This window comes from Phyllopteryx taeniolatus, chromosome 3, assembly GCF_024500385.1.
Source record: "Phyllopteryx taeniolatus isolate TA_2022b chromosome 3, UOR_Ptae_1.2, whole genome shotgun sequence".
NCBI lineage: Eukaryota > Metazoa > Chordata > Actinopteri > Syngnathiformes > Syngnathidae > Phyllopteryx > Phyllopteryx taeniolatus.
In genome coordinates, this window is record NC_084504.1 from 33,685,792 (window position 1) to 33,695,404 (window position 9,613).

The 9,613-nt window shown below is 46.9% G+C and overlaps 1 protein-coding gene across 4 annotated transcripts; it reads left to right on the forward strand.

The window, feature by feature from the left end:
• Positions 1 to 137: 137 nt before the first annotated feature.
• On the forward strand, positions 138 to 6,379 carry endog (endonuclease G). Of its 4 annotated transcripts, XM_061768979.1 has the most exons (7): positions 247 to 459; positions 598 to 613; positions 1,912 to 2,105; positions 2,192 to 2,333; positions 2,411 to 2,520; positions 5,085 to 5,166; positions 5,414 to 6,379. In XM_061768979.1, exons 1-7 carry the CDS (start codon positions 452 to 454, stop codon positions 5,615 to 5,617), a joined length of 756 nt encoding a protein of 251 aa, XP_061624963.1. In that variant the 5' UTR covers positions 247 to 451; the 3' UTR covers positions 5,618 to 6,379. The 4 variants fall into 4 exon arrangements, with proteins under 4 accessions (XP_061624961.1, XP_061624963.1, XP_061624962.1 ...); XM_061768977.1 differs by lacking the exon at positions 598 to 613 and having other exon boundaries at positions 138 to 389; XM_061768978.1 differs by having other exon boundaries at positions 1,912 to 2,333.
• Positions 6,380 to 9,613: the final 3,234 nt, after the last annotated feature.

Here is a 9,613-nt window from a genome sequence, read left to right on the forward strand (position 1 = left end):
ATTTATAACAAAGACTTGCTTAGTTTTGATGCTGTCATTATTGATGAAAGAATCAAACAAAACATTTGAACAGTAGTGTGACGTCACCATCAATATTATCAATAATACAAAGTGCCCAAAGCCATCAAATCACCTTGTTTCAAGCCATTGCGCCATCACCGGTAGACGCTCCACTTCCGCCAAGCCGTGAGTGACGTCATCTGAACGCGACCATGACCGGCAAGTGGCGGACGACGTTGGCGACCTTGTCGTTCGGAGCTGCCCTCGGCGCCTCGGCGAGCCGCCTGTGGGAGGCTTCGGGCGGCCAGGAGGAGCAGCCGGCAGTCGGTCTTCTCGGCCGGCTTCCGGCGGTGCCGGTTCCGAACGTCCACGCCGCGTACGAACTGACGGTGCGTGCCCGTGGTGACGTCACTTGGAGGTTTTGGCAACCATCCAGTTCAAGTCAAATCAAATGAAATGGTGAATTGTGCAAAATAGGCTCAAGAGTTGCTCGCATGAAGATTTACGTGTCACCTTCAAACAGCTTACATGGATTTATTGGGCTAACCCAGGACTTTCTTTCTTTCTTTTACCTTTTACCTTCTACCTTCTTAAAAGCCTCCTGCCGACACGTGTAAGTAGAGCATCTGGGATAGCCAGTGTTTTTCGGGACGCTCAGAACAATAAGATGAGGTGAACGTTTTGAGCAATTTGACTGATCTTACAAGACCAACAACAAGATGGTGTTCTGTGACAGTAGAAACACCAAACCTATCAAAGTCAAGAATAGGGGGGATCAAAATGATCTAGCTTTTTCCGCTCTCTAGTAATCAACAGTAGAACATGAGTGAGTTTCGCAAAACAACAAAAAAGCGGAGAAAAGGAGCTTTGTGTGACAGAAATCTGTCAAGCAGAACAGTGACTGACGCGCATATTTTTTTTTGCATTTGTGACGCCTCAAACTATAAAACAACAAAAACAAGGCAAAGCGCTTTTGATGGTCAATCATTACTTAATTGTAGATATACAACAAACAAACGCATCGTGATGCTCACGCACCGCATGGCTCCAGTTGAACGTCCGTGTCTTTTCCCCCCCCCACCATTCTCTCCATTATCTTTTCTCACCGTCACAAGAAACTTTCTACGACCTACGGCCTCACACCCCGTTTCTAGCGAACACGCGTACAATGTTGGAGCACGAGGGACCGCGCAAGCCCGGCTTGCCACGTCTTGCCTTTCTTTTCCCTCCCTCATAATCGAAGTGACAAGCTGAGATTCACCGCCTAATCGAAACGAAATCTTCGAAACCACGTGTGTCAAACTCAGGCCCACGCTGTCGTTATATTTGGCCCGCAAGACCATATCAAATGTGTATAACGCTGGCCCGCCAGTATATAGCGCATGCGCCACTCATCGTGCAAATCCCAGAATGCTTTGCTCGTGTGTCGGCCCATCGGTCAAGATAGTTGGAGATCGATAAATAGAAGATGGAGACGCAGAAGAATTCATGTTATCCATTTCAATACAAATACCACTGATGTCTTTTATCGCAAATTAGATTTCTCGTGTTTATAATATTAAAGTTGGTTTATTCCAGATTCAGTGTTCAAGCAAAATAGAAGTTTGTTGTCATATGATAAACTTTAATGCTACATTTCTGGAGAGAAGGGAAACATGCACATTGCAGTGATTTTTCATAAAATGTTGAGTTTGGCCCACCGTGAATTTGAGTTTGACACCCCTGTTCGAAACGATGCAACGGCGCCATCTACAGGGATCAGTTAGTCATCACGGGGGTCCACAAACGTGAATTTCACAGGCCAGCAGGGCGTGACCCTCTTCCACGTCGACCCATTGAAAACGTACTCATTCGGCGGACAAAAAGCCTCTTTATTACGATTGGGGAAAAAAAGTTTCGTAATTGTTGTAGTTGAGCCGGCCTTCCGGGGGCGCTGTGATGAAATACGGCTTCCCGTCGCTGTCCAACGTTCGCACGAGAGAATCCTACGTGAGCTCGTACGACCCCCGAACCAGGACGCCCGCGTGGGTCATCGAGAGGCTCGGCGGCGACACGCTCGGCGGGAACGCCGACAGGAAGCGCTGCGACTTCAAGGAGGACGACAGGTCAGACGCGTGCGAGAGTGCGCAGGTGTCAGCGTGTGCGTGCGTGCAACATGCACACGAGTGTCAGCGTGTGTGCGTCCCTGCAGCGTGCACGTTTTCCACCGCGCCACCAACGGCGACTACAGGGGGAGCGGCCTCGACAGAGGTCACATGGCGGCGGCGGCCAATCACAAGTGGAGCCAGAAAGCCATGGACGACACCTTCTACCTGACCAACGTAGCCCCTCAGGTGACCACACGAAAGATACACTTCAACCACAAGGTGTCCCCACACACAAAGGTTAATGTGTGTGTGTGCGCACGCAGAACCCTCACATGAACCAGAACGCGTGGAACAATCTGGAGAAGTTGTGTCGCTCGCTCACCAAACTTTACGCCAATGTCTACGTGTGCACCGGCCCGCTCTACCTGCCCAGGTGAACGCAAAGCCACAACACATTGAAATGAAATAAGATAAGGACGGCTAGCGAAATGATGACTCCATCTTCACATACGCTAGAGCGCCACAAGTATTGGCTCACCTGATAGCCACATAGCTTCATATGATGTCCATTTTCCCTTTGCAAGTGTAACAACTTCAACACTCGTGGGGAGACTTTCAACAAGGTTTAGCAGTGAGTTTATGGGAATTTATGACCATTTTTCCAAAAGCGTATTTGTGAGGTCACAAACTGATGTTGGTTGAGAAGTCGTGACACTGAGTCCACTCGAAATCAACCCAAAGGTGTTGTATCAATTGCTAGAGGACTCTGCATCATTTGCACAATTGTCCCAAAAAAAAAAATTGGAATCGGCAATACCGGTAACCTTTCATTGCTCAGTGACTCTCCGTACTGTGTTTTTCTGTCTCAAAAGTATTTTCTGTCAAATGGCTGTCTGTTGTTGTACTAGAGCGGCTGTGACCACCGGAGACAAATTCCTTGTGTGTTTTTGACATACTTGGCAAATAAAGATGATTCTGATTCTGATCAGGGTGAGGTCAGGACTGTGCAGGCCAGTCAAGTTCATCCACACCAAATTCTTTATAGACCTTGCTTTGTGCACTGGTGCACAGACATGTTGGAAGGGGTAATCCTTGAACTGTTTGAGTGTCCAAAATCTTTTGATATGCTGAAGCATTCGGAGTTCCTGTAAGCAACAAAGTAATTATTTGCTGTTAATTTACGCTGGTCATAGGAATGACACGTATGAAAGGCTACAGCGCGTCACGCCGATCTTAACGATCCAAACGGTTTGGCGCCTCTCACTCCAAATCCCCTCATAACTTCTGCTTCTAGAGGCTGCTTAAGATAAAACCAAAGGTTTCTTGTTGTACTTTGAAAGTTTACTTCTGAAAATTAGTTCTTTTATATCAGAATCATCTTTATTTGCCAAGTATGTCCAAAAACACACAAGGAATTTGTCTCCGGTCGTCGGAGCCGCTCGAGTACGACAACTGACGGTCGATTTACAGAACAATATCAAGTTGTGTACAAAATAACTATAAATAATTTGGTGGGAGTTTATGGAACAAAGTAATGACTTGTTTTCCCAAGTGTTTAGGTGCTTTTATTTTGAAGGTCGTATGGCCGGATGTGTTTTTATTTTGATGACGGAACAGGAAGTTGTTTTCTTGGGTAATGGTGAAGGCGCGACGGGCTAAAACACAGAGAAAACGGTTAACAAAGCTAAAGGAAAGAAAGAACGGTTATAAAAAAAAGGATTCTAGTGCCGGTTGAGAAGGGAGATGATTTTCAGTGATTTGGTGTGTTCAAATGTACAAGCCCAATTCCAATGAAGTTGGGACGTCGTGTTAAACAGAAATCAAAACGGAATACAATGATTTGCAAATCGTGTTCAACCTATATTGAATTGAAGACACTACAAAGACGAGATATTTCATGTTCAAACTGATCCACTAGATTGTTTTTAGCAAATAATCATAAACTTAGAATTCTATGGCTGCAACACGTCCCAAACAAGCTGGGACAAGGTCATGTTTCGCACGGTGTTGCATCACCTTTTCTTTGAACAACATTCAATCGACGTTTGGGAACTGAGGACACTAAATGTTGAAGCTTTGTAGGTGGAATTCTTTCCCATTCTTGCTCGATGTACAGCTTCAGCTGTTCCACAGTCCGGGGTCTCCGTTGTCGTATTTGACGCTTCATAATGCGGTGCACATTTTCAATGGGAGACAGGTCTGGACTGCAGGGAGGCCAGTCTAGTACCCACACTCTTTTACTACAAAGCCACGCTGTTGTAACACGTGCAGAATGTGGTTCGGCATTGTCTTGCTGAAATAAGCAGGGGCGTCCGTGAAAAAGATGTCGCTTGGATGGCAGCATATGTTTCTCCAAAACCTGTATGTACCTTTCAGCATTAATGGTGCCTTCACAGATGTGTAAGTTACCCATGCCATTGGCACTAACACAGCCCCATACCATCACAGATGCTGGCTTTTGAACTTTGTGTCCGTGACAGTCCGGATGGTTCTTTTCCTCTTTGGCCCGGAGGACACGACGTCCACAATTTCCAAAAACAATTTGAAATGCGGACTCGTCGGACCACGGAACACTTTTCCACTTTGCGTCGGTCCATCTTAGATGAGGTCTGGCCAGAGAAGCCGGCGCCGTTTCTGGGTGTTGTTGATAAATGGTTTTTGCTTTGCATAGTAGAGTTTCAAGTTGCACTTACGGACTGCTCCAGTGTGTTCCACTAACATGTGTATGTGGTCACTGTGATGGGTTAAATGCAGAGAACAAATTTCGTGTGCATGCATGTTCATGACAATAAAAGGTGATTCTTCTTATTTGCTTAAGCCACCCTGAACAAATTAGTGCGATAGAAACACAAACCACATGGGCTACAGGAACCTTTTGCGACCAGGAACTCAAAGTTCCTGGGCTGCTTGGTGGAAAAGCCCCGATAGTGTAACTAAGACAAGATAATGACAGGTTGGTAAACCAAACTCAAGGTGGCGCTCTAACGTGTTTTGCAGGCAGGAAGCAGATGGCAAGCTTTACGTCCACTATCAAGTCCTGGGTCCGAACCACATCGCCGTGCCGACGCACTTCTTCAAGGTCAGCTCGTGTCCTCGGGGTAGACAGAAAATCTTAATGTGAGGAATGAGTGAATGATTGCGATCATTCCCAAATCCTGAATCACTACAAAAAGATTTTTAGTCAGTGGACCTAGATAGTTCCTTAAACTGTCCTTTTGTAGCAATTCAAAGATGACGCAAATTAATCTTGGGCCTGCAGCTGTTTAATTTTGATGTCTATGGTGTTGCCGTCATCGGCGCGCCGCTGTTGTTTTTTGCGGGCACAGGTGTTGGTCTTGGAGCGTGACGGCACGCAGGGCGGCGTGGAGCTACGTTCGTACGTTCTTCCCAACGAGCCCGTGGACGAGAAGATCCCTCTGGAGCGTTTCCTGGTTCCTATAGAAACCATCGAGAGGGCGTCGGGCCTCCTGTTCCTACCAAACATCCTCAGGACCAGCGGCGGCGCCGTCACCGCCGCCGCCAACAAATAGAAGTCGGACGCCATCGCCGTCACCGAATGCGCTTGATGCGGCGGACGCTCGCGAGGAGTCAACTTCCCGCTCAATGGGTTCTGGCCCGTGTTGGCTTCCGGGGGCGCCGGTGAACAAAACTGACGGGACAAGTGTGGACTTTGCCAGTCCTCGTTCGGGATGACGTCATCAACTATTTGACTCATGAAATAAAAGCTAAGCAAACAATCTAACCGAAATGAAAACAGTGTGGCTGACGCAAACAGATGGCAGCTGACCAGGACGCAGCTCGAGCTCGTTCCAATCTGGGCTCCACAACTGTCAACTTAGCATGCTGTTAGCTGTTAGAAGTAATGTGTTTTTTGCCGGTTAATACGGCTATATTGATGTGAAGTCCAAGTTTAAAGAACAATATGTATTGACCCTAAATGCTAACTCGCGATTGTACGTCACTTCCGGTTTTGGGTTCGAACGTCACGATAAAGGTATACACTCGTGTGACAATGATAATAGTTAAGGAAACGAACTGTATTACTGTAAATGGATGCTATGTATGATACAATGTGTTACAAAGTGTATAGTTGATACTGTTTCTTAAGTGAAGACATAAGACACTGTTAAGATAGCCAGGTGTTGTGTATTAAAAATAGGCACCGGAGCAGTCACAGTACGGTGAATGAGACGAGATGCAACAGTCGTGCTGACGCATTGTGTTTTTGTTTTCTGTTAACAGAATTCTCCTTCCCCCCGGTAAAAAACAAAAATAAATGTGTTGCACTTGGATGAGCTCTGCGCCATTCTTGTACATGGAACGTATTTTGGCGAGCCAGCCAGGAGGCGAAGAAGAAATAAATACATTTTAAAAACTCCATGACACCACGACATGGGTAAAGAGATTGAGAACCAACTGAAGAACCTCTCTGCCATTCAAGGCTCCCACACAACATCCATAAGGGAAATATTCAACCGCACACTAGTGTCCATGTTGCATACCCCTGAGGACAAGGAGAAAGAAGACTGGAAGCAGTGGTCCATGTGTACAATTGCACAAGGAACGAGGCAACAAGCTATGCCCCTTACTTTCTGGTCTTCGGGAGGCCTCCTTGACTGCCACATGATCTGCTGTTTGACCTCAGAAGAGATGAGACTCATTGTGCTTATGCAGATTATGTGGACCAGTGGAAAGGGAGGATGCAAAAGGCCTACCAGATTGCTGCCAAGACGGCAGCCCGTGGCAAGGCGCACTATGACAGGAGAGTGCATGACAGAGACCTTGAGCCTGGCGACAGAGTCCTTGTCCGCAATCTGACTCTTAGAGGTGGCCCTGTAAAAATTCGGTCCTACTGGGAAGGGCAGGTATATACGGTGAAGGAAAGGAAAGGTGACAACAGCCCAGTCTACCAAGTCAGTCCAGAAAACGGAACAACAGAATGATTCACAGGAACCTCTTGCTGCCTTTTGACTTTCTCCCCTCAGAAAGACTGGACAAGGAGGGCACGTCACAGCTGAGAGAAGCCGGAGATCACAAAAACGGAAGGAAAGTACAGAAGAGGCAAGTCCAGCAACGACCTGAGTCTGACAGAGATGATGATGAGGACAAGGATGACAATGGTGGCACCAACCAGTGGGACGCAGAAGACATCATATGCGCTCAATCCTCTGACAGAACCATTCCAGCCCCGCCAAAGCCCTGAGCAAGAAAGGAGTCCAGGGGACCAGCAGGATGCCATGGATGTGCCACTACAAGAAGCAGCAGATGTGCCATTCCAGGACAATGTTGGTGGTGCCAGGTGACCTGACCAACAATGGTATGCTCCAACAGAGGCCAAAATTTGAGAGTATGCCTGACGGAGATCTGGATAGTGACTGGTGTGAGGCGGAGACAGAGCAATTGCACCAAGAGAGGAGACAGTCACATTGGAAGAGACCGTTACCGGTAATACTAAGCTACGATAGACTAGGACAGCCATCCTTACTGGCAAGAGACTGTAGGGTGACCAAAACTCAGGCAATAAAGACATTCTGGAGACCTTGGTCTATGGAAGGGTGTTGAACTTGTTTAACTGTAATGTCAGGAGACATTCAATTTTGAAGGGCAGAGTGTGGCATGTTATAAAATAGTCATCCCCCAATTAATTTTTGAATATGACAGATGATCGTTTGCCAGTATTCAGCATGGTGGAAAGTACCGCAGATTCAGGTATTTACCTGTTCAGTCTATGGTCAGCAGGGGGTACACTGGGACTGTGTCACGGGGCTGGCAGAAATAGCTACCGGAGCCACCGTAGAGGAGTGGTCACAGTACGGTGAATGAGACGAGATGCAACAGTCGTGCTGACGCGTGTATAAGGTGTATGAATACATGTTGATAAACTACAGAATTGTATCAGGCAATAATTTGAGATGTCTTCAGAAATGGTATGGGAAGTACAGATAGCTATCGGCGGGAGCTGCGTTCGCCGCGTTAGCTACACCAGCTGCAACTGTTAGCAACATAGCTCATAGCATATGGGAACTTCAAGACGCGTGGTGGTTGTTAAGATGTGCTAAGTTCATAGAATGCATCGTGACACTAATGGTAATGTGTTAATACGGCTATATTGATGTGAAGTCCAAGTTTGAGGAACAATATGGATTGGCGCTAAATGCTAACTCGCGGATGTACGTCACTTCCGGTTTGGGGTTCGAACGTCACAATAAAGGCATACACTACTGTAAATGGATGTTATGTATGATACAGTGTGTTCCAAAGTGTATCGTTGATGCTGTTTCTTAAGTGTAAAACAAAATACGTGTGTTGCATTTGGATGAGCTATGCCCCATTCTTGTACATGTAACAATGGCAGTAATTTTCAATGATCGGAAGGATGTGCAGCGGGTTAGGGTGATTAAGGACAGAGATGGAAAGAATACTTTGAGGAGTTGATGAATGAGGAAAATGAGAGAGAAGGAAGAGTAGAAGAGGCAAGTGTGGTGGACCAGGAAGTGGCAATGATTAGTAAGGGGGAAGTTGGAAAGGCACAAAAGAGGATGAACGATGGAATGGATAGGGTGCCAGATGAAGTTAGACTGGAATCCCCGTGGACCATGATGTTCGCAGATGACATTGTGATTGGCAGTTAAAGCAGGGAGCAGCTGGAGGAACAGTGAGAAAGGTGGAGGCATGCGCTGGAAAGGAGAGGAATGAAGATTTGCCCAACAGAATATAAATGCATGAACGAGAGGGGTGGAGGGGGAAGACTGAGGCTACATGGAGAAGAGATAGAGAGGGTGGAGGAATTGTCATACCTGGGCTAAACAGTCCAGAGCAATGGTGCGTGTGGTAAGGAAGTGAAGAAACGGGTGAAGGAAAGTGTCACGTGTGTTATGTGAATGTTTAGAAGTTTAGAAGACTGTGGTGAGGCCGGCCATGATGTGCGGATCAGAGACAGTGGCACTGAAGAGACAAGAAGATGTTGAGGTTCTCTCTTGGAGTGGATTAGAAATGAGCTCATCGGAGGGACAGCCGAGGTTCGATGTTTTGGAGACAAAGTTTGAGAGAGCAGACTTGGATGATTGGACACGTGCAAAGGTGAGATAGTGGGTATATTGGTAGAAGGGTGATGAGGAGGATGGTGCTGCCAGGCAAGAGGAAGACCAAAGAAAGGGTTGATGGATGTCGAGAGGGAAGACATGAGGGCAGTTGGTGTTGGAGAGGAGGATGCAGGGGGTAGGCTGACGTGGAAAAGGATGAGGCGCTGTGGCCGCCCCCTAATGGGCCAAGCCCAAAGGAAAAAAAGAATTTTCTTCAATGAGCAAGTCCAAAATTATAAAGATGAAACTGTTCAAAAGTCAATGTTCTTTTTATGGGTTCAAAAGTTGATACATTGTGAGTTTAAACCTGCTGTGAATGTGAGTGGGAGTGGGAACGGTTGTCTACTGTCTATGGCGACCAGTTCGGGATGTACCCCGCCTCTCACTCGAAGTCAGCTGGGATAGGCGCCGACGCGCCCGCGACCCTGCTGAATTTGAAAAGCA